Source organism: Giraffa tippelskirchi, chromosome 4 (genome assembly GCF_054371585.1).
Source record: "Giraffa tippelskirchi isolate mGirTip1 chromosome 4, T2T-mGirTip1v1.2.pri, whole genome shotgun sequence".
Lineage (NCBI taxonomy): Eukaryota > Metazoa > Chordata > Mammalia > Artiodactyla > Giraffidae > Giraffa > Giraffa tippelskirchi.
Genome location: NC_137278.1, coordinates 181,459,217 through 181,485,682, shown reverse-complemented (window position 1 = coordinate 181,485,682; position 26,466 = coordinate 181,459,217). Strand labels below are relative to the sequence as shown.

The window sequence follows — 26,466 nt, the reverse complement described above, 5'->3', positions numbered from 1 at the left end:
TAATGCAGCATTAGTGTTCTAAGCATTTTGAATTCAGATTGTCATTTCTCAAAGAATCATTTCTCTTGTAACTGCCCCACGTCTTCTCATTAGATTTTCTATACTATACGATTTCTTTGTATTTTTAAGTTAACACCCCCCAAATCAAGGTATTTGTTGAAACTTTTAAAAGAGAAGCTATGTGAGTCTAACTGTCAAACTATGTGAGAAAAGGGAATTGCCATGAAAGTTCACTACTACCTTATATTATTTTTATGACTTTACTTTCTTAAGATCCAAATTAAGTGCTAATGGTTGTGCTTTTAAAGAGACTGCTATACAAAGATTACTTTCCCTTCTTAGGTACAGTGGGTCATTGTACCTAACAAACACAGCCAAGAGGAAACATGGATTAAGTATTATTTGAAATATTTTGAGGTCCCGTTAGCAAGTTAGTTATTGATTCTTAGAGATTTCATTTTAATTCTTAAAAATTCAGGCACCAGCACTACAGAATTCTAATTTATTTTGGATTATCTTAAGTAACTGTCTTTTGCAAGTATTAATATAAAATAAGAAATAATGACAAACTCATCATTATTATGACTTATATTAAGTTAATATAGTGATGCAAACATCAAAATTACTTTCTAATTATGTAAAATGGTCTCCATTCCTATTTCTCATTTTTAGCAGTCTCTATAAAATCTCAAATTTTGAAAATAAATATGAAGACAAAAACAATTAATTGAGTTAAAGCAATAGTAAAGAACTGAACGGAAATAGTAACAGAAGTTGTCAAATAATTTACAATGAAAGCTTGTCATAGGCATGCAAGGAGCTTAGACACCCACTAAAGCACTATGTCCCAGACACTTGGATTCACTGATAAGTACAATTTCAAAAACTAATTTGCAAATCAATATAAGGCTCTTTTGTTTGCCATATTAGGATATCATAAATAAAATGATCACTACTATCAACAGTGCATCATGAAAGAAAAGTTAGAAGAACATAATCCTTGAATAAACTGAAGAAATATATAGTTTTGTTAAAATCTAACTACACAGTCTTTGTTAAAAAAAAAAAAATCAGTGAATACTTTATCACAGAACCAGTTGATCTCTATACAGTGACTAGCCTAACTGCAGGAAGGTTTGGCAATCCCCCAAGAGGCAGTATATGTAACTAAGAAGGAAGTACATATCAGAGCACAATGGTGCTGATTCTCCCTTCCTGATAATGGCTCCTTTGAGACCCAGAAGTAGATCCATTAAGAATGTTTTCTGACAGAAGTAAACTGAAAGAGAGAGGAAGAAGAGGAGCAAATGAAAAGAATCAAAGGAAGAAAATGAGATAAAATTTATAACAAACATCTGAGATAAAGAATAAACGTTGGTTCCTAAACTTTTATTTTTAACTTCTAAATACAAATCGTCCCATCATACAGGTATGAGGCTGAGAAATGGAGTATTTCCTGCCATATGAATAAACAAGGATGCCACAGCCACTAGTGATTTCTGCCTTCCGAACATGAATTTCTGAGCCTAGAGGGCACTCAGCAAGGAGCACAATACCTGCAATCTGGCAGCCATTAAGCTGCAGCCACTCCCTATGATGAGCACTAAAGAGCAGAGGTTGGGTGGGGGGTTAAAAACCCAGGACATTGGCCCTAGATAGCCGAGATGTAAATGAAAGGAAAGATTTCAGTGGGCCCAGACTCTTAACATCTTCCCATACGTAGAAAAGCACTAAATTCCTTAACTTGAGATATCTGCTCTTCTTTAATTAACAATAATCTTCTGACATTCAGACTACTTTCCCCTTGCTGCAAAACTTCTGTTAATCTGACTCTTCCCCCTGCCTCACTGGAGCAGTTCTCTCAGGGTTACTTGAGATGCTGTCTCTCAGGCTTGAAGTCCTAAAAATTTCTACTAAATAACTCTCAATATTTAGATTGTGACTATTTTTTCAAATAGACAAGAATAACGAATGTGATAAAGATGAACACATATCCCTTCCACAAAAATCAGGAGCACCATTCATGTTTGTCTCCAGCATTGCTTCCTAGTGTCCATGCTGTTTCTAGCATCCTAGTCAAATATTCCACCATTCTTTCCACTTCATTTCCATTTTCATTCAAGTTGGTTATCCAGATTAAAGAAAGGAAACATTCAGAACACGAATAACTAAAGTAGTTGTTTTTATTCCTATTAAAATGAGGCATATATTTTACTAACGTCTCTACATTTTATGTTAAGATCTTTTACAGGGCACTTTGTCTTTAGTATGTTTTCTTAATTTCCTCTTTTTTTCTTAGTTATCTCTTCTGGGAATAAGATATTTACACAAAAACAAAACAATGCAAAATTATAAAATAAAGACTTTGCATTAATAGTAATGATCCAATGTGCATATATTTTTAATATCCTGGCATTCAGTAATTTTCTCATGGGACAATTTCATATTACTATGTTTCTGATCCCCATAGATGAGTTATATTTCAACTGTGAATCTCCTTAGCACTTTTTAGTCTGTATCAGGGTTCTAATATTTTATATTACAATCTGGTGACTTTTGTGTTCATCTTACCCCCATACAATACAAAAAGCTACATGAGGAAAAAGACTAGTTCTTATTTATTTCTGCATCTCTGCTGATACGTATCCATTGTATATATCTGAGTTGAATCTTCACAACATCCCTATTAAATGAGAGCAATTAAATTCCATTAGACTAAATCTTCTTAAGCAAACACATTTTGCCCCATTACCACAGCATTAGAAGTTCTTACTCATTCCCCTGTCACTGCATAGCACTCTGTGAAGAAGCTCACAGTGGACCCTCATTAAGAGTCCTGAACTCCTGTGGCTGATTCATGTCACTGTATGGCAAAAACCACTACAATATTGTAAAGTCATTAGCCTCCAATTAAAATAAATACATTAATTTAAAAAAAAGTCCTGAACTATCTGGCAATACACATAGTGCTTTTTGGTATGTGAGAATACATCAATTTCTCAAAGCCTGGTTAAATTTAAACTCAACAGTAGTACTTCAAATATTGTGGACATCACATGAATCAAGGTTTTCTCCATCTCATATTAGATGCTCTCATACCTGGATGGAAAGGAGTTGTGTGGCAACAGGACACAACCAGATCTATTGCCCAACTTAATAGATGAGTCTGATAGAGCCCAACTGATTGGTTTTCGCATGTCCTCATTCCTTCTAGGAAAGGGCTTCTCAGGTGGTACTACTGGTAAAAAAAAAAATCACCTGCCAACACAGGAGATGCAAGAGACACAGGACTGATCCCTGTGCTGGAAAGATCTCCTGGTGATGGAAATGGTAACCCACTCCAGCATTCTTGCTTGGGAAATCCCATGGACAGAGGAGCCTGGCAGGCTAAATCCATGGGATTGCGGAGTCGGACACAACTGAGCGCGCACACACACACACACACACACATTCCTTCTAGCCTCAAGGTAATTTTCAGAAACAATGGAAATATAAAGATTGAACCACTTACATTCAAATATAAGCCTAGCATTTTATAAATAAATTCCTTTGTGTGGTATTTTCTGACAACATTTACAGAATAATGCTCAAAACAATGTAATTTCATTGTATGATAAACATCAATTTAGCATAAAAAACAAATACATTGTCACCATTTTCACCTTGTTTCAATTGAATTGGCCTTGTTTAGATAAGTAAGCCTATCTCTTACAGAAGCAACAGTTATAGATAAAAGTGTGTGAAATCAGGGGTGTGTATGTGTGTGTGTGTAGATTTATGCTGCCTACTCTCATAATTTTTTACTGCTACACTGCACATATGGCTTCCAAGCTTACTTTATTTGAATCTTTCTGAATTTATTCTCCATGCTATTAAACTAAGTACATTCCACATCATTCAAAAGTAATTACACTTTTGTCTAGAATGTAGGAGAATGCTCTTTCTAAACAATGAAATTCTCATTATTAGAACTGGCAAAATAATTGTACTAGTGTTAACAACAGTATGCATTATACCATCACAATAACTTATGCTAAGTTTGATGCACAAAGGTAACCAGAAATTTAAAAGCTTATAAAAACCACCATATAAAAATAGGAATCTTTACCATACCATAATTAAGGTCCTATTCTGTGACTTATTTTTAAATAACACATGCAGTTTTCTCTTTTCCTTCTCAAGTTTTCTGAACAGTACTTCACACATAAAATTATCCTAGTCAAACATCGAAAATGCATTACTAACAACTGTCAGATTGTAAGCAAAATTTATACAAAGGGTATTTCAAGACACAGCTATCATATAGCAATTAAAATTATATTGGGTAAATAAAAGATCCCAGGAGTTGACAGTGAGCCTGAGCAAGTAAAAGTCTCTCTCTGTCATGGGCACTGAATGAATCCTTTCAGTGTGCAAGTGTTAAAGGTTGCATTTCATACACTGGAGCTTTGCTATAATTTCATGCTTGGTTCTCAGTTCTATGTCCAACTTCTATAGAAGATCGGCTTAAAAAAACACCTTTTTATTCTGCTGCTGAACTTTCGGAAAAACCTGATGCACACTGAATGTTACTTTATGATAAGTAGTGTCTCTGCATGCTTAAATACATTAAGATACATCCAATTACTAAACCTAACCAATACATCATATACCCAAAGTTCTCTAACAATTCCAGGAAAATCTTATTAATATAAGCAATAAATGAGATAAGAGAGTATATTATAGCATCACGCTGACAAATCCACTGGGTCTTTAAATGGTCAAACAATTATACGCAAATATAGTATATATTTCATGTGAAATTCAGTTATTTATTGAGACAACAATTCAAATTATTTTTTAAAAACTGTATTCTTAAGTAACTGTATACTTTAAAAATCAATCTTGGGAAGCAGCCACTCTGTAGTCATATAAAACTGTTCACTCAACTCAAGAGGAACTTAAGTCAAAAGAGAGTTTGGCTGAGGTAAGAGAAAACATTTTATGGGGAAAAAAGACAATTGGTTATTCAGTAACCACAGGTGGTCAAGACTTCCATTTCACATCCCTTTTGACACTAGAACAACCATCTAAGCAGCAGAAGTAGCATGTAACCAGATAAAATGAATACCAACATGGCCGCCACAGAGTACCTTGGCTGCCTCTCATGCTGCTACTTGATTTCTCTTCAGACTTACTCTGTTTCCCTCTGGTGCTCATAAATAATCATGTTGACTGACATAAGGACATGTTCTGGATAGTCCTTTGCATTATGAAATAAATCTATCTATATCAGAACTATCATTAAAAATGAGCCAGAAATTATAGTGTCTCTTGCTTGTCTCTGAAACTCTGAAGTGACAGCCTCCAAACTCATGTCAAAAAAAAAAAACAGGCAGAGGGGACAAGAAAGTTCATCCTTCATAAACATAAAGCCCAGGACTGCCTTTCCACTCATGTCATAAACAGACTTGCCAACCTTGTCTTTTACCTTTTTGAAGATTATATGGGGATTCTTTACAAGATTATGAGAGTTTCAGAGAAGGACCAAAAGAATCAGTCTTTTTCATATTTATAATTATGTATCTCAATCTAATATTGACTAGAAATCTGAGAGTACTTTATATTTTTGTGATATTATTATAATTATATATAATGTAATTATAGTATAATATTACTCTGAACAGTAAGTAAAACTCTCCAAGAATAGGACTTGTAGTATTTATACCAGTTGTAACTGTTAGGGAGTTAGTGTTAGTTAGCCACTTAGCTTATTTCTCCAAAATATCAAGGCAAAGAACCATAACTTTAGAAAGGAAGAATTCCATCTTTATCTGACTCATTTCAAATCTTAACACTTGCATACCCTGAATATGAACATAGGACCCTAACTCCCCAAAATCAATACATGGCAGCAGTCATGAGGTGTACAGAACTTCTATCTCAGGAAATATTTTCCAACCTACATTTTATACTGAAAGCATTTCTCTGTAACTTCAAGGCAGCATTAAAGAGATTACTCAGGTGTTTACTTTGTCTCTAAACTATGTAGGCAATACAAAATGTAGACCTCTCAACATCTCTCTTTTTTATTAAAGAATGGAGTATAAATGTCACATATAAACCAGCAATGAAATCTGGTAACTTGTTTTTTTGGTTTCCTTAAATTCAACTCTATGATACAAAGATAATGAAATATTCCCTCTGTTTTCAAAGATACTGAATAGGAAAAAAATAATGTATGTTACTATTGAAATAAAAGGATATACATGAATATGACAACGGCTTAGTATTCAGAAAAATATAAAGAATTTTGTGTTGAATAACAATTCTATGAATGTATTTAATCATTTTGATAACAGGTAAATATATCTTAATCAGCTTAACAGCTGAATATATCATGACTATTATAGCATACTTTCTGTACTACATTAGTATATTCTACTTTAGTTCTAAAATTTTTAGAAAATCAGTATATTCACCATGAATAATGTCTTAACATCTTTGCTCAAAACATATTTTCTATTTAATCATCCATATAAAATTTTCCATTTAATCAGTATTCATAAATTAAGTATCTATTATATACTGAGTATCAGAAATACAAATACATATAACATGTGTGTATATATGTATAATGTGCCTTCAAGGAGAAGTACAGTGCATAGAAAGGCATACATGTAGATACATCAATTATAACACAGACCATGAGAAAAGATATAAACATGTACCATGGATAAAGAATAACACAGCAACCATTATGCCTTGGGAAGTCAGGGAAAGCATCTAAAAAGAAGCAATTTTGAACTCGTTCTTGTGGGAGAAACACAATTCACTAGGAAAGTAAAATATGAAGAAGAGTTTTCCAGGTAGAAAGAATAAGTTTGTGTCATTAGAGGTCACCTGGTATGTTTATGAACATGCATGAAAACCTTCACAAGACTGAAGCACTGGGTCTTTGGCAGGATGTGGCCAAAGAGGAGACAAAAGGCATATTTCGGTGCCAGTCTATATAGAGCTTTATGCGAAGAGAGTTGTAGACTAAATCTTGTAGGCAACAAGGACATATGTTAGTTTCCAAAGTGGGATAAATAATCAAACTTTTCTCAGGGAAACAAGTCTAGCGGAAGTTGAAAGGAAGACGGGAAAGAGGAGAGGCTGGAAATTTGAGATCATATAAAAGAAATCAAGAAATTTTTGAGGCAGGAACAAATTTAGAAACCAAGCAGATATATACAGTAAGAGAAAATATCAGTGTTGATGTTACTAAAACTAAGTTAAATCATTTGAATGTACACTGTATCAATGTCAAGTACAGCAGATCTTAAACTCTGGGGGCTTCAGATCTACTTGAGAATCTGATAAAAACCATAACCCTACTCACATGTGTGCACACAGGGAATTCTCCATTTATTTTCAGGAGAGTCACAGACCCTAGTTAAGAATTTCTCCCCTGGGTAAAGTTGCTTGAGGAAAGGAGTCATGCCTTATGAATATTATTTCCATAGTTCACAACAAAAACTTGGTACGAAGAAGGTAGTTCATAGGTTTTATTTAGTTAGACTGTATTCTCATTACAAACTGGATTTCATTTTCATTAACATCCTGCATTGTAGTATCCAGTTGTGCCAACTACAGTATGTATTAACAATTTAACATACTTTTCTCATATCCATCCTTGAGTGTACTTAAGATAGTTTCCCCTTTCTTCTAGCAATAATTATTTATATTCACTCCTTTAAATTTGTGTGTTTATGTTTATAGCAGTATTATAGGAAAACCAAACCAAGGAGCACTCCCCACATGAAATTCCCTGAAAGAAGGCAATGGTCAACATATTGAGAGGGGGAAAAGCATGAGCACTGATGTGATGTCAAATGGGGAGTCTGACCCCTCTACCCTGTTGAGCTGCTTACTATCATTTTCCCCCTTTCTTTTTCTAGTTTTAACCTTTGTGAAGGAGGCCAAGAAGTTATATCATTGCACATTACTAACATGAACTCATAGTAGAGGGGAAAGAAGGAGGAATTATGGATAGTATGATTTAACTTGACAAATAAGAGATAATCAGAATATTAAATGTGTGTGCATAATTGTGAAGAGCTTATCAAATTTAAAAGCATGAAGTCCAAAGCCAGGCTATCTGGGTAAATTCTGGCTCTCCCACTTACTAGCTGTGATCTGGAGCAAACTATTTAGACTAACTGTGCCTCAGCTTCCTCCTCACCTGTAAAATGGGATTAATGATAACACCTCATTGAATTATTGTGATGGTTAAATGAGTTAATATATGTCATGTGCTTGAAACAACACACCTGTAAGAGTACTATATAAGAGTTAGCTAAAACATTCTTCTTGGTAAGAAAATTTTGGTACACAGTCAAAAATACTCAGAGAAATTCTGTCTTTGAGGCTTAAAATTTGAATGGAAGTATTTAAATCTAATGTGAATTATCAAAGGACAGTGTTTATTTCACAGATATCAGAAGATAATCTGATTCTTCTTGTTGGTTTAATTCTATACCCAGTAATTCAACGACATAAACAAGTGGGTGTATTTCAGTACCGAACACATTTATGATGTGCAATCATTTCCTAGAGAAGTCCCACTACCCTGCAAAAATAAATAAATAAATAAATACAGATTTAACAGAATCAGAGTTGTTTTTAAAGATATGAGAATGTATGAAGAAATATTTTTGTTGGTGTGACCCGGTTCAAATTAACAGCACTGGCATCCTTGAAGTAGAAGAAGAGGGGCCACAAAAAATGTGATACCCACCCAAGAGGTCATGTTGAAAAGGCAAGGGTAGCTTGACTGGCAGCTAAGTGCCAGGCTACCTTGCCAGCATGCTCTTTCTGCGCATTTAAGTTCCCGAGAAGAATCTAAAGGCCTTATTTACTTGTGTGTGGGTCTTCTGTTTAAGCTTCAGCCAAAGATACTATGCTGTCTTCTCCCTCTCATCTGTGAAACCATGGCTTCCTAATCTTCTACAGTGATCCAGACCCCAGGAGCAGGGGCTAGATAAATTATCCAGAGCTGCAAATTCTAGAATGGGAGGTACAAGGGGATTACTGAATTATCAAAGCAACAGAGTGAATGGGACTGAGTTAGGAATTAGTGCAGTTACATCAGAAATGTATTGTCTCTATGCAACATGCACTTCTGTAATATTCCCAGTACTGTAAGAAATATTGGAACCCAATATGAGGGAAGCAAAAATTGAAAAAAAAAAAACAACAAAAACACCCTGATTTATCATGGTGGAAATGCTCAAATAATGCTATAGCTCTATCTGGAAAAACTCTTTATTAGAGTTTTATTTCTCTTTATTAGAAATATAACTCTTTATAACTCTTTATTAGAAATATAAAGATATCTAACTTTCTTGAGGACTAATTCTAAACGTGTTAATATTATTCTTAGATTATGTTTTTTCCACTAATTAAGTTGGAAGTGTCTCAAAAGCAGAATTTTTGAAAAACAAAAACCAAACCAAACAAAAACAGTTTAAGTATATTCCCTGCTGGAATCAATGTACTTATAAAGAATTCTAAGATGTTAGGAGTGAATCTTGTGTGTGACTATTAAGTAGATGATAATTACAAAGCATAGGACTGAAGCCAAACTACTAGAGGAGCAGATTGGTCACAAAGTGAGTGTAGGCACAATAGACCATGAGAAACCTACCATTGTATTGTGCTGAGAAGTGGGAGTCCTATGGCCACAAGTCTCTTGCGTCAGCAGAGAAACTGGCTGAAATTCCTCAGAGTGAGGCTTGTTGGGAAAACTCACATGCAAGGGAAGGTGAAAGGCTGGGAGCCCGTCACTCTCCTCTTCTTCCACTTTCTGTCTGCTTGTCACCATGGCTACCTCTCCATCTGCTTCCCCATACGGAGAGGCTGGTCGCTTGGAAGACATCCTGGAAGGAACAAAAGAGGAGAAAATAATGAAACCTCCACATAAATCCTTAATGCCGTCATTGTGTGGTTAGGGGCCATTGTAACAGAAATGCCTTTTTGTGCTGGCAGAGAGCAGGAAACCATCCAAATACCACTGCAAAGCACACACAATCAGAAACAATGGCCAAGCAGGTAGCAACAGAACAGTGCTTGTTTGTTGTGAGAATAATACACTAATATAGCACTCTCTTGTATTCTGGCTTCTTAAACAAGAGAATTCACCTAAGAACACTGCATAATGAAAGACCATTCCATTTTAAAGGAAAGAAAAATACCCATCTCATTTTACACGTTGATAGACCTTACTGAAGACAGAACATCCATGAATAGCAAATACAGTTGGCAGTTAAAAGAAGGGAAATAACTAAAAATTTTTTCACCAAAAAATAAACAAAGTAAATGAATGACTGTCATTATAAAAAACTGCATTAAAAGTAAGATTATTGTAAAATGTAGAAATATTGGTTATTGGCAAACCTCAGTTCACAGAACAAAAAGTTTGATATTTGTTTAAAGCTTATTAAGAATTAAAAAAATTTTACAATCACTGTTAATCCTCAAATATTTAAGGACTTTTCTCTCTCATATCCCCAAATCACCCAATTTTGGCTTTTAGTTCTAATATAAAATTTGTAGGTAGTAAAAAAAAAAAAGGTTAAGAATATAAAAATATTTCAGTTTTATTTCCACAGTTTCATAAAATATTTAGCTGTGGATTCTCAGACTTATTTCTTCCTTAGAATACCTAAGCAAAGAAAAAATAAATTAAATAAGCATGTTTTGTTTTGATAAGCTAATGCCTATATGACAATACACTTAGATTTTTTTTTTGTACTTGAGTGTGATTGAGAATGTTATCAGAGGTTAAAATAAATGGCAAATATGTTTAGTGAAACATAAGAAATATTTTCTTTTCATTAAATTCTTCATGGAAGCTGAATAGAGTTAAATTTTTCAATTTAAAAAAAAAACTGTCTGGTATTTACAACTTGATTTGACCTTGAAAAACACTCTAATTTTTGCTCAACAAAGAGTGTTTACAAAATCATCCATTCTTATTCTATACCACTGATACAGGAGACAGGAAAGTATGAACTAACTGCCACATCACTTCGTTCATATATACCACTGATTTTTAAATTTAAAATGTACTACCAAATGAGAGGGCGAAGTTTTGAAAGACAAGTGTATTTAAATGCTGGATATATTCTGTGAAGATATAATAGCAGAGTAGAAAAAAATAAAGGCTGTGGAATCAGACAAACACAAAATAAAACACTGATTCTGCTACTTATTAGCTGTGAGACTTATTTTAATCTCTATTTCAGTTTACTCATCTTTAGTGAGATGTAATATCCACCTGTAATACTTTGAGAGTGAACAATGTTCCACATGAAAAATGACTTGCAGAGCATTTTGCTCAGCGTAGACACTCAATAAAAAATACCTCTGTTTATTTCACTACCTTTAAAACTACAGCGCGACCCATCACCCTCAAAAACACAAAAACAACAACAAAAACTCAAAAATGACAATGCAGATTTCCTTCTAAGAGTTAAACTGTAAAATCAACATTGAATACACAATCTCCAATAGCGAAATGCTCCCTGGTTAGTCATACTTGACAATAAACTGATCAAATGTGCTATCAAGTGTTAAAGAAAAAATGTTATTAGCAGAAGTCTTGATCAGCAGAGGAACAGAGAAAAGAAAGGAAATGGTAGTGGTTACCAAGCATTGTTTAAAGGAGAAGCAGACTGCGCCAGCACATTTCAGGTATCTTTAACTATTTCTGATCTCAATACTAAGGTTTACCCCAAGTATACTCTAAGTATGTAGAAAGAGCAGGGCCTGGGATTAATAGTTAGAAAAGACTGAGTCTCATTAGAAGTGGTGAAGTGAAAGTCGCTCAGTTGTGTCCGACTCTGTGACCCCATGGACTATACAATCTAGGGAATTCTCCAGGCCAGAATACTAGAGTGGGTAGCCTTTCCCTTCTCCAGGGGATCTTCCCAACCCAGGGATAGAATCCAGGTCTCCCACATTGCAGGCAGATTCTTTACCAGCTAAGCCACAAGGGAAGCACAAGAATACTGGAGTGGGTAGTCTATCGCTTCTCCAAGGATCTTCCCGATCTAGGAATCAAACCCGTTTCTTCTGCATTGCAGGTAGATTCTTGACCAACTGAGCTATCAGGGAAGCCCTTAGTCTCACTGGCGACACTTTAGCTATTCCCAAATTGACAGATTAAACTTTACATGGTAACTCAACACTAGAGGTATTTAACTCCCACTGTTTTGTTTCCATGCTCTCCAAGTAAACTTCTTTAAAAAAAAAAAAAAAAATTTAATTGAAGGATAATTGCTTTACAATATTATATCAGTTTCTGCCATACATCAACATGAATCAGCCATAGGGATATGTAGCTCCTTCCCTCTAGAACCTCCCTCCCACCTCCCACCTCATCCCACCCCTCTAGGTTGTCAAAGGGCACTGGATTTGAGTTCCCTGTGTCAAAGCAAACTTCTGATTCCCATAAACAGAATGAGGTGACAGAACATACTTAAATACACAAAGTCTTTGAGAAGTGATTTATCACATTAAATCAATACAGAGACTTTTAATTATTTCTTGGTTTCACATGAAACTTGTCTACAATTTTATTCATTTATTACACAAACCATAGTATTTATGGTCTGTGTGGGATTACTATTCTTGCTGGAATTAACAAACTGCTATTTTGGTGCCTACCGCAGTCTTAAATACAGTCAGTCTCTTAACTGTCTGAAAATTTCAGGCTATTAGCAAGAGTCAGTTTCTGGGTTATCAAAAAGAAAACTATATCAGATGGCTTATTTAATAGCCAGCTGATTAGTAAATACAATTCTATGACTTTCAGAAGGCATTACCTTTTTGCTGACTTCTACTTTATTAATATCATTATTAATAATGACTATGAAAATTAAAAGTCTTAAAGTAGATAAAAGGTATATAAGGTAAATAGTTAAGATACTGCTATTCTCAAAACTTATAGTTTTTTTGATATCTAAACTATTTTTACACCTAATTGGATAAACAGTCTCTACATATACATATTATATTATAGAGAAAAAATTATAAGGTCTAAAATATCAAGGAGTCATGGTGCTCAAAATCAACTGATTCTAAAACATTATGTATTTTAGGTTTATTTCAATTCCATTTTTAGAGACTTATAGAATGTTCTTAAATGTGTTGGACTTATAAAAGTATTGTAATGTAGCTCAGGTAAAAGATTTCTTAAAGATGTTTTAAATTATTAGAATAATGATGACTATGGTCATAGTTTAGTGATAGGCTAGAAAATGAGAGAGAAGCAAAACAAAATACATAAATTATGTTAAGAGCTAATAATCTGTTGGTTGCATTATTTGTGTTTGACTCTTGTACTTCTAAAACTATTGATAACAAAATAAGCAATACCATTAAATTCTTGAATTATTTTTCATCTACCAAACGGTTTTATTTTGGATAGATGAAATTCTCAATTTTGAAAAAAGCATTAAGGAGGCATTGAAAATTTCCATGTATTGTCTATCCGGGATATGTAGGGTTCCAATTCCTGCAGCTCACACTACATGTCTATGTTACAGTGCAAGAACACCTTAGAACAACTTGAGGATCTAGGCTGGGGCATGCTCTTCTATATTCATTCAGAGATGATTTTTGTCATTCCTGTGGTAAGTGCAAGATGGACAAGGAACAAAACCCAGACTTCAAAGAAAGTGACATGAGACTAACAATTACAATTTAGTGTAATACTAACTTCTGGAGTTAGTTTATAAGTATACAGTTCATTTATAACTATAACAATGACTATTATAGTTTATAAAGTAGTCTTTAACTCACTTCTTTGTGCATGGACAAGAAAATCTTCTTGAAAGAAGTGATGTCTAATTCCAGGACAGAAAGGAATCTTTATATCATCAGCAACCCTTTACTCACTACTTACTATGGATAAGACTCTTATCTAATGGGAATCAGTTCAATTCAGTTCAGTTGCTCAGTCATGTCCGACTCTTTGCGACCCCAAGAATTGCAGCATGCCAGGCCTCCCTGTCCATCACCAACTCCCGGAGTCTACCCAAACTCATGTCCATTGAGTCAGTGATGCCATCCAGCCATCTCATCATCTGTCATCCCCTTCTCCTCCTGCCCCCAATCCTTCCCAGCATCAGGGTCTTTGCCAATGAGTCAACTCTTCGCATGAGGTGGCCAAAGTATTGGAGTTTCAGCTTCAACATCAGTCCTTCCAATGAACACCCAGGGCTGATCTCCTTTAGGATGGACTGGTTGGATCTCCTTGCAGTCCAAGGGACTCTCAAGAGTCTTCTCCAACACCACATATCAAAAGCATCAATTCTTCGATGCTCAGCTTTCTTCACAGTCCAACTCTTACATCCATACATAAGTACTGGAAAAACCATAGCCTGGACTAGACGGACCTTTGTTGGCAAAGTAATGTCTCTGTTTTTTAATATGCTATCTAGGTTGGTCATAACTTTCCTTCCAAGGAATAAGTGTCTTTTAATTTCATGGCTGCCATCACCATCTGCAGTTATTTTGGAGCCCAGAAAAATAAAGTCTGACACTGTTTCCACTGTTTCCACATCTATTTGCCATGAAGTGATGGGACCAGATGCCATGATCTCAGTCTTCTAAATGATGAGCTTTAAGCCAACTTTTTCACTCCCCTCTCTTATTTCATCAAACGGGAATAAAAAAATGCAATTCAGGGTCTCTGCTTTAAAAAATTTATGAACTGTTTGTTGTTCAGTTACCAAGTTATGTCCAACTTTTTGCGACCCTGTGGACTGCAGCATGTCAGGCTTCCCTCTCCCTCACTATCTTCCAGAGTTTGCTCAAACTCACGTTCTCAATTTTGAATACACATTGGAATTACATCAGCTCAGGTCAGTTCAGTCGCTCAGTCGTGTCCATCTCTTTGTGACCCCATGAACCGCAGCACACCAGGCCTCCCTGTCCATCACCAACTCCCGGAGTCCACTCAAACCCATGTCCATTGAGTTGGTGATGCCATCCAACCATCTCATCCTCTGCTGTCCCCTTCTCCTCCCGTCCTCAATCTTTCCCAGCATCTGGATCTTTTCCAATGAGTCAGCTCTTTGCATCAGGTGGCCAAAGTATTAGAGTTTCAGCTTCAACATCAGTCCTTTCAATGAGCACCCAGGACTGATCTTTAGGATGGACTGGTTGGATCTCCTTGCAGTCCAAGGGACTCTCAAGAGTCTTCTTCAGCATCACAGCTCAAAAGCATCAATTCTTCTGTGCTCAGCTTTCTTTATAGTCCAACACTCACATCCATACATGACCACTGGAAAAACCATAGCCTTGACTAGAAGGACCTTGGTTGACAAAGTAATATCTCTGCTTTTTAATATGTTGTCTAGGTTGGTCATAACTTTCCTTCCAAGGAATAAGTGTCTTTTAATTTCATGGCTGCAATCACCATCTACAGTGATTTGTATGGAGAGTTTTAAAAACTACTGCTGCCTGAGTCTCACTGCCAGATATTCTGATGTTATTGGTTTTGGAATGCAACAGCTTATCAGAAATTTCTAAGGCTTCCAGGTGATTCTAATGTGCAGTTAACAGATGCTATTTGTCATTTGTGCAAGTCAGAATAATACCTCCCACCTAAAATGCCCAAACTCTAATCTCTGAAACCAGTGGAATATGTTACCTTACAAGGCAAAATGGACTTTGTAGGTATAATTAAGGACTTAAGATAAGGACATTATTCTGGATATTGTGAGTGGACCCAAAGTAATCATAAAGGTCCTTATAAGGGAGGGAAGCAGGAGCATCAGAGTCAGAGAGAGTGATAGGAAGATACTATGCGGGACTTTGAAAATAGACTATGCGATCACAAGCTGGTGAACATAGGTGGCCTCTAAAAAACTATTAAAGGGCCATGAAACAGATTTCCCCCAGAACCTCTAGAAAGAATGGGCTTTGCCAACACCTTGAGTATAAGACTTCTGACCTCTAGAAATGTTAAGTGAATGCATTTGTATAGTTTAAGTCACTAAACTTCTGATAATTTGTTACAAAAGCCACAGAAAACTAATTCATCACTATTTGAAATAGATTTTTTCATACTACGGATTTTTCTCAATCTGAAGTCCTTCTAACCCATTTACACACTTTCTTGTTCCCTCTTCTCATTTAGTTTTCTGTTCCAACATCATTTCCAAGCATTTATCACCTTGAGTATTTTAATTATTTTCTTTGTTTATCTGTCTTCCCCACTGTAAGATTGAAGAAGGAAGACTTTTAGTTTTGTCCACAGCTACTTTCCACAGCTACTTACTCAGGATTTAAAATCTTTTCTGAATATAGTGGTCTCTCAATCAATGTGTGTTTAATGAAATCTACTACAGAAAACCAGGAACTATCTTACTATTCTCTAACTGTAGATGCTTGTAAGATACAGTCTTATAGGACGTGCAAGCTTAGAAAATGCTCTAATGTCAGAAAAAAGGAAATCCAGCTCAGTGGTAACACTGAATTTCTTTTTAATAATTCTATGTAGAGGATTTGGTAAACCTTGTTTATTTAGGTTTTAAGTACTTGTGAAAAAACAACCTACAGTTCTTTTTAAAATGCAATAAGTAAAATACTATAACAGTGAAGTAACTTTATAAAAAATGCTACAGCGTTAATTATTAATAGGTCTGTTAATGAGGAATCTCATCTACTTACTGCTTTAAATTTAACTCTTGTCTGCTTAGCAAATGTTCTTGCTGCAATTATTCTAGAAAACGATATGTTCAAAGTCAAAGAAATTTGTATACGGACCAAGCACAAAATGGAAGACTCAGATTGGGAAGTGCTTTCTGTGTATAATAGTTACCCTTTAAAGTTTCTGTTTTTCTCTAAATATTTTAACCTTTGACTAGTTAATTCAGAGATAAAGTCCTGGGAAGCAGTGCCTTCTACTGGTTATTCTTTTAGAATGATAATATTACTTCTTTTAAGGTTTGCAGTTATGTATAAAAATAGTAAAAAAAAAAAGTAGAAAGAACAAACTAAAATCCCAGCTCTTATTAAAACCTGCTCAACCACCATAGATGAAATGACTTTTCCCCACCTCAGACAGTATTATCAACTCTTGTTAGTAGACCACTTAAAAAAACTGAACATTGGTATCACCTATGACATTGATTCAACAACTTAATTTATTTTTCTTATTAGTATCTATTACTGGAAAATAAGATTTTAGTAAACACAGGTCTATTGATAATCATTTCATGTGATTTTTCCAAGCTGAACAAAAATCTTTCCAAATTGTTCTGTATTTTTCCCTAAATAGTATAATTTGCTGTACTGAATGAGTTACAATTAATTATATAACCACATGATTCCTAGCACATAGTTGTCACTCAATGCATTTTTATATGTGTAAATGAATAGTTAGAGTGTCTATTTTGTGCTAGGCGAGGTACCTTTGTGTTACAGAGGAAACAGGTAACTTAGATCAAAGACGCTTCTGGTTTACTTTTAAAGAAGTACAGTGTAGATGAAAATAGAAGACATATATTCAGTAATTCATTCATTCATTCATAGAAACACATTTATGGAAAGATTATCATGTGCCTACAGATAGCAACATCATTAAGAAATCAAGAAAGAATAACTTAAGGTAAATGATTTTTTATAAATATGAGTACTACAGAGGATAGATAATAGAGAGATAATGTCCTGCTTAAGGGCTTCCCTGGTGGTTCAATGGTAAAGAATCCGCCTGCAATGCAGGAGATGTTTGGGTCTGATCACTGGGTTGGGAAGATTTCCTGGAGGAGGGCATGGCAACCCACTCTAGTATTCTTGCCTGCAGAACCCCATAGACCGAGGAGTTTGGTGGGCTACAGTCCACGGTGTCACAAAGAGTTAGACACAACTGAAGTGACTTAGCACGCATGCATGCCCTGCTTAAAATACAAAAGTTCCTACAAATCAGAGGAACTCAACAGTGCAATGAAGGATAGATCAGGTGTAAATAGACACACAAAAGAGGAGATTGTAAATAGGAGAAATGACATCAGCAAATTAAAGACATTTACAGAATGATACGTGATAGTGAGTAGAACGGTGTGGTTCAAGCAGAAGATTCTACGAGGAGTAAAAGCAGATAAAAGTGAAAGGCAGGGACCAGATGATAATGCTTCTGGTTAGATTCTAACAAGTGTGAATGGCTGCACCCAATGTGAGATTGATACTGGAGGTAGACGGAAACGGGAGATGACTGCTGAGCTACACAATAACATAATCAAAATTACATTCTAGGAAGGAAGTCCTTCAGAAATCAGTAACTGATAGAAGGTTGAGGGTGGAAACCAGAGAAGGGGGAATGCTTGGGTGAGATAATTCAAAGATAAACAGATTCCTTGACTACGATTTACAGAATGATACTGCTAATAAGAAAAATACATATTTTAGAAAGAAGGCCAGCTTGAAGGAAAATATTAAATTCATTTTAGAAATAAATCTTTGTTGACTGGAGAATTTTAAGAAGAAATAGCCGATAATCAGAAAAATGGAGGACTTCTGTGTAACTAAAATTACTTCTGTGGGAGTAACTAAGTCTTTTAAACACAGGTAGAGCATTGGCCAATACTTGTAATTATTTGTCATTGATTTCTTCCACAATGTTCTGATTTGGTATTCTTATTAGTCTTGATCTATAAAAAATAAAACTGAGTCATAAAAATGGTTACTTATCTTCTGTTACACTACTTGGTCTTCACACTATAATAAGCAGCAATGCAAGAGCAAAGCTGTCTCTCCAAGAGAAAAACAGAAAATAGAGCAGTGGGTAGGGGAGAAAACCTAAATTTTGCACTCCGTCCAACTTTGGGAGACCAGTGTATGAAAAGGATAGAGCACAGAAGACAAATAAAGAGAAATCAAGTGATATGCGAAGAAATGCAATTATTCTCTAAATGACTCTACAAAACTAAACATTCTGAATATGAACTTTAAAAATTCTGGACCGTGACATCTATCTAATTTAAAACTTCCATTGATTCCTCTCCTAAATACTCCCTTTTAATATCCATTCTCTCATGTTAAATTTTAAGCATGGCAGACAGAACACATTTCAAAAACAACTGAAATATTTGAAAGGATGAATCCTCTTTTAAGGGAATAACAAACATGGAATATTACAAATACAATAAAAATTGGTAATCATTCATATCCAAAGATTATATTAGTACTATTTTTCTAGAAGTTATACCAAGTTTTTCTACTAATTAAACTACTTGTTCAGGATATTTACCTTTACTTGTCTGGTTACTTTTGTAACTAAGCTTGCTGTGAGAAGGTTATTCAAGATAAGGAATTAACCTCTATTGTTCTTCAAAGATTTTTTTCTCAATAGAATGTTTAACTATTCCACCAGGGGAATCAACATAGACGTTTAGTGTGAATGGACAGGTTTTGACTCCTGTCCACTTACCAATGAGAATACTAACACTTCTTATATACACAGATTTACACAAACTTAGCATGTCATTTCATTAAAGAAAAAGATCAGTTTCATACTTGGTACCTATAAATCTCAACGACTGTTCTGCATATCTTATGGTATATTCTTTTTTCCCCCTTCCATGTTTTGAACATCTTTGTTTTCCTACTAGGTTTAGAGTCAGCTTTGTGTATACTCTGTAAATTCTATATAAACTTTATAACCAAGTCTGTCATATATATTAATAATATTCAAAAGTCTTTTAGAAAGAAAAGGTATTTGTGGTAAATATGTAGTCTTTCAAATGTTTACATTTTTCTTCTCTTTTCTATAAATCCTCTTTGCCATCCGTTTCTCTTACAGAACAGGCCAACCTATGTTCTCTACCCATTGCTGCCCATATACAAAGAACACATTTATTACATTGTTATTTAGAAGCATGGACAAGTTCATCAGGTCCTAGCATGCACTATAAACAGAAGGAGATATACAGGGTTTCATAGAAATATAAAAACAGATGACACAGAGTAATAAAGCAGTCTAGATTCCCTTGTAATCTTTACTATACATTTCACCAGAAACTCATTTCTACCAGTATTTTCAAACAAAATTTACCAAGACACTGAAATCTAAAATCAAACGCAATTTTTGAGCTACTGCTACTTAAGAATAAATTTATTCTGTGCTAAAATATAATTTGAATTTACAAAAAATTTAATAAATGTTACAAAAGTTTAAACTGTATTTAAAACCGTGTTAATTAAAAATGTCCTAGTCACAAAGAACTTTCAAAGTGACCAAAGTGGATTCCCATGTTTACCTTGTCATATGTTTGGTCCTGAGATGCTCTCTGCATTGAGACAAAGAAGCTCCTTATGCTATCACTTCTCGCTGATAAGAGCACTGCTCTGAACTGCTTCACCACCTTTCTGCCTTCTCTTTACTAGCATCTCTCTCTCTTATCAAATAACTTTCCCCAGCCTGTCCAGTCAGAGAAAGAGGAAAGGATAAGAAGAGAAAAAAATGAAGATGTAGAGAGATTTCTAAGGAAAGTGTGGAAAAGAGAAAAATAATATGCATCAGAAGTTAGAAAGAGAGAAGGACACAGAAATAGAACTTAATTCTTATCAGTATCTGAAAGAAGGTTCTTCTTTACTAGTTGGACAAGGATATTTCAGAATTGAATAAATGGACCTAAAGTTTGCAGCAAAATAAACTTTAAAATGTCCATTTGTTTTTGTATTCTAAACAAGAGAGACAAATACTAAAGGTAAACATTTAATAACAGTTTACGACAGCAAAATTCCAGGCTGCAATGATTCAGAACTCAAAGTTTGATTTCTTTCCTACTTTCTTACTAATTGTAATCACTAAAAACTGACTCCAAAGTTAGACCACATGTTATTAGATGAAGACCCCAAGAAAATTTTCTAAATAGAAGACTGATTTATTATGAGTAATGTAATAGCTGGGTTCTGGAGCCAAAACACCATATTATGCTCTAATTGTGCTATTTTAAAATTAAGTGCTTAAAACAAAAGTATTCCTGATAAATAAAAAGGTATAAAGAGCATTAAATTTAAACTCTCTTCTAATCACTCTATAATGTTCTAATACTTAGAAAAAATAGAGTTCAGTATAAGTCTGTTTAAGACTGAAACAAAATTGGTAAGGTGAACTTTTATGGATCTGAGGTACAGTCACTTTCATAAAGACAAGAGACAGTAAATGCTTTTATAGAATTCTAGATTCTTTAAAAAATTATCAAAAAATTTGTCATTTATAGCACAAGAATATGGTAATAAGAATTTTGTACTTTAAAAAGCCCTAACCTAGACTTATTCAATAATTGCTAAAATTTCATTTCCTTATTTCAAAAATAGTAACACCTATATCTGAGTTATTAAACATTTGATCAGATTCTTTTTAATCATCAGATACACTAAATTTCAGCAAATCTGCTTAAAACAGGATAGAAAATGACTAAGATCTTTAAATGTTGAAGAGAAATTTCTTTTACATTGTAAGTAAAATGACCAAATTAATGAGTTTGAAAGAAAAAAAAAGTACTAATTTGTTGTGATTTTTTAAATTTGTGTATTTTTATACATGTGTCATTAATCAGAAACAAACAGAAAGAATGTTTAACTTTCAGTTATCTACAGTTTAAAAAATAAAGTCTTTTTGTTCTGATTATTTAAAAGTTATTTGGAATAATCTAGCATTAAGATTTGTGGTTCTGAAACTTGTTATTAGAGTTAGAGAGGGTATACTTTTTAAGGAAATAAAAAGCTTTTTTCCATTTGAGCATGAGTTTTGCCTTTCTGACAGCTCTAAGTCCACAGGATGTGGAGGGATGATTTAAATTTTACATCAAAATTGTGACTGCACTAGACTTTTTTTCCCCTTTCTCAAGGGAGGCATTGTTCTTGCTTTCCATAACCAGGCGTGACAGCGCCAGACTGGAGTCACACGGCTGGTCTCTGAGTCAGCGTGAAAGTGCTCACCTCCTGAGTTTCCCCAGATGCTCGGCTCCTTATACGTCTGAAAGCTGAGCACTGAGTAGCCACACGATCCATTCCTGGGACAGATAGAGGAGTGAAGGGGAAAATCTAGGGATTAACAAAAACTCTCTCTTCCTACACATGTTGTAAAACTCTCATTAATAAGAAGTAACAACAACAAAAAAAGTACCATTTTTTAAATCAAAAGTTGAGACAGATTATTTAACAAGTAATTGTGTGCTTTGAGTTAAAGAAATAGGGAAAGTCTAAAAAATCAGAAGCCTGTTGAATTCTTCTGAGACACATGGTTGCCACATGTATAAATTTCAGATTGTACTTAGCTGGGCAGAATACTGGAAGAATAACATGGAGATGTATATCCATTCTCCATATCTCGAAGAAAGTAATCTTTAAAAGCTCTCTGTAGAATACCTGAGAAGGGCAATCTCTTTTGCTCTCTATCAGAACAACTGTTGTGAAACAGGGATTAATTCAGTTCCTATTGTTCCATCCTTGACCTTGTAGAGAAGTCTGTGTCTTGTGTATTTAAGCAACCCTGTGTGTGTGTGAGAGAGAGAGAGAGACAGAGGAAAAAAAGAGAGAGAGAAGAAGAAAAAGAGGAAGAAGAGAGAAAAGATATTTACTGATTATTAACTGACATTAATACTCTTTTCTTTTCTTTTTTTCGGAATGGAACCTCTTTAACAATGAGACTGGACCATGTTAATTTAATCATAACATACGCTAACAATTTTTACTTGCTATAGAATTCAAAACTGTTTGGTTAAAAGGTGTATGTATTTTGAAGGAAAAAATAAAGAAGTATAAACAAACTCCTTCCAATTTGTTAACCCGTAAAAATAAAGAAAAAAGCCAAAGGGAAAGTATTTCTAAGTATTACTACTACAGGGAGTAGTACTAATCTCTTAACTATCGATTACTAAAATAATGCCAGTCAATTGCTTTCATGTTTACCTCATGAGGATGTAAGAGTGTCTACATATGTTCACATGTACATATACCTGTGTGTGTGTGTGTGTGTGTATACACACATATACATGTTTGCAATAACCTATGCACTATATCTATGATAGCCACAGTAAAAGAATACAGTTTTTCATTTATGAAGATAACTGGTTAGGTAAGGTGCACATGTCAAAAAAAAATCAATTTGATTTGAAGTAGGAAGGAATATCTATTTAGGCTTAATGATATTGACACCTCTGTAAAAAAAACATTTCACTTATTTTAACGACTTGGTTATTTTTACTCTCCCAGGAGAATCTCTCTATGGCAGAATCGCAAGGATATATGCTTTTGTTTTTTTTTCCAAAATAATATCATTAAGTACTTATTCTGAGCTTCCCTCTCTGTCTCCTTATTTGAGCTTCCTCTTAACAGTGTCCACCCCCTCTCTTGCTCTCTCTTCTCACATTACTGGCTAAACCTAAATAAATAGCAAATTATTCTATAATCAAAAGTGACTTATTCTTAGCATGGTGTACATCTTGAAATAAAATCTGTGGCATGTTTAATTTATTTAGGATCTAATAATGATGACAAAAATAATTAAGTAACCAGTCTAGTTTTAATTTCTTTTGTTTTCAAAGGTCATTGTGAAATCAAGCAAGTTAAGCCTTCAAAAGCAAACCTCTAGAGATTGGTGTGGGATGTTTTCCCCTAGCAGAGATGAAAAAAGAGGCTCATAGCTAAAAGTAGTACTGAATATCATCGTCAGATTTGTTAAGAATGACTGTCTAAGAAGTCCAATGAAGAAAAATATTATGACCTCTATCCTCGTTGGAATCCAAATAACAAGAAGAAGTTTATGTGATTCTGCTCAATTCTGGTCAATTAAGAGGACTCACTCTCTTTTCCATACCCCATACAGACTTGATTTCAGCCTGTTTCTATAACAGCTGTTGAAAAAATGAATAAAGTGGAAAATGTTTGTATTATATTCAAAAGAGACAACAAAGAACACATATACAGTGCACAAATCTTTCCTACAACAACAGCTTCTGATGTGAAAGACAGGCATACTAGGCAAAGACAAGTTTTCTAAACTTCTAGTCAAAATGAAGAATTTGGTGTAATAATCAAGAAAAGTCCAAAAGGAAGGGTGCAGTGCCAAAGATGATGAGCATCTATCAACCCAAACTCCAAAACAGCAGGATGCAGCTATGTCTGATGCTCTAAGAATGCTGAGCCTCTTCATTGGTCCCTTTCATGCCAAAGCTTCTTTGCTTGGATGAATATGAATTAAATCCATAAGCTTTCTTATTTTTCTAGCTTGACCTATAAACTCATTTTATGTCTTAACTGTTTATCTTCTCCCCCCATTAATCTTTCTGGTTTTAGCACATTCCCTGTTGTTTTTAGAGGGAAAAATGCTTTAAAAGTATGGTTCATACTGCCACTGTGGATGACTTTGGAATGTTAGCTTTTTTCTATAAATGGGTACAAACTATTCAGTAGGAACATAAAGGCTACCAGTTTACTGCCTCTGAAATAAAAATTCAAAAGATATGGCATAAACTATAGAGAAGAAATTCATCAAACTCTTATAAAGGTATGACTAGTATAAAGACACAAAAAGTTTCCAGTATAAAGTTTACACTAGATTAAAAATTGGGCTAACAGTAATTTCACTAACAAATTCTGTCTTTAAAAAAAAATTAGAGTATGTTATATAAACTTTTTGAAAGCAATACCTTTTCCTATTTGCTTTCTCTTTTCAGTCAATTCTATGGCTAAGTGTACACCATGTTAAATGTTCTTTACAATACTATGTCTCTATAATAGAAATGTCTAATTATAGACTAAAATTTTAGTCAGTAAGATAGGTGAGTGCCTTTCAGTTTTATTAAAATTATACCTGGTAAGAAATGTTACTGATTAACACAATCAATTTTCCTATATCACCATAAAATCTTCAGTATAAAAAAACACAAAAGTTTTAAAGGTGTTCACTTTACAAATCCCTAAAAGAAAAACTGATCAAACAAAAGCAAATTTTCAAGGTGGAATCCTGCACAGGATCAGAGTGTTTACCATCTACCACTTTATAGGTGTTCTGCCATATATTCTGCTGTTCTGTAGTATTTCCCGCAAAGCTGAACAAAGGCCCAGCTGTATAAACCAGTCCTGTCAAAGAACACAGTTAAGGGATGGATAAAACAAGGAGGGGTGTCTAACATGTTGACCACTGTCTGAGCTTGTGAGGATAAAGGAGCCTTGATGGAGAAAAGTAATCATCCATTGCTGTTTTTTTTTTTAACCTCATTACCACATGCTAGAACATTTTTTTCCACTACCCAAACACCCCCATTCCAATCACCCACAACTGAAAGACCTTTGTGTTCCAAAGGGGACAGAATCCTCCCCAGCCTTCTCTTCCCTCCTCTTTTTTTTTTTTTTTTTTGTTGTTGTTGTTGCTGTTGTTTTGCTGATGGCACGTTTATGGAGGCATGATCATTTAAAGACTTCTTAAAACACTAGTTTTCACTCCATGAAACCATCCACACATAGTTCCCTGAAAACATTTTTAATGGCTATATAAACTTGTTTTAGATTCTTTTTTACCAAAATACTATCAATTGTTTTTAATTGCAAGATAGTTATTTCTGCTAAAGACTCTAGAAAATGACACACTCCTTTAAAAGATAGCAAAGTGTATTTAGATCAAATAAATGCTGAAGTCAAAGGTATGTATCTTACACTGTAAAGAATGGGTTTCCTTAGAATAGGAAGGGGATTGGCTACGTGCACACTCAAGAGTGTGTAACAACTGTGAGAAATGTTTCTGAAGTTTGAAAGACATTTAGACTGAGCTATTAATCCTTTCAAAACCTGGCTCTCACATGTCTAAGAACATCAAACCATGGGGCAGATTTTCCAGAGATTTAAATATGCATTTCCTATTTTCAGATTTGTCATTCCTACATACTATGCTGACATTATTTATAAAGGACTAAATCCAAGTCTCACTCAGAGCTACCGTTAACTGCACTAGTTCAAGAGTCAGAGAAACACATTAAATGGCCAAGGAAATCCCTGGGCAAGAGCCACCAGAATCCAAAGATAGTTAGTTCTATCTCAGGATGTCCTCTGAGGTTGGGACAAATATTTGAATGTTATTAAATCCTCTATTAATCCAAAGACTGTTGCGGCTTCAGTGCAAGGCTTCTTCACACTGCTCTGTTGATGATCTAAAAGGATTATCCTTTTTTATATGAGGTAAAATGTGATTCCTTCACCAACCTGTATACTTTTATATTTAACATGAAATGTATATTCAGAATACAAAACATAATTTTTAGAGTGGCAAGAGATGGGCTCTGAGAGCAACTTGCCACATCCATGGCTGGTGTAGGTACTAGAGAAATTGCCATGAATATACCAGCTTGCTTCATGTGGTAGTCTATTTCCAGAAATAACTAAATAATCCCTTTCTAATAAATATTGAGTTCTTAAGAAACAAGCTGA

At 34.5% G+C, this 26,466-nt stretch overlaps 1 protein-coding gene across 50 annotated transcripts in view; it reads right to left on the bottom strand.

Annotated features, from left to right (window-relative positions):
- SOX5 (SRY-box transcription factor 5) overlaps positions 1-26,466 on the bottom strand; it is a 1,114,103-nt gene that overhangs the window by 383,004 nt on the left and 704,633 nt on the right. For 31 of the 50 annotated variants that reach the window (XM_081482956.1, XM_081482958.1, XM_081482943.1 and 28 more), the window contains one exon: positions 9,776-9,902. In XM_081482956.1, the coding sequence (XP_081339082.1) occupies positions 9,776-9,901 (126 nt within the window). In that variant the 5' untranslated portion in view covers position 9,902. Of the gene's footprint in view, positions 1-9,670; positions 9,903-26,466 lie in introns of all 50 variants that reach the window. The other 19 variants (XM_081482931.1, XM_081482923.1, XM_081482928.1 and 16 more) reach the window with 1 other exon arrangement.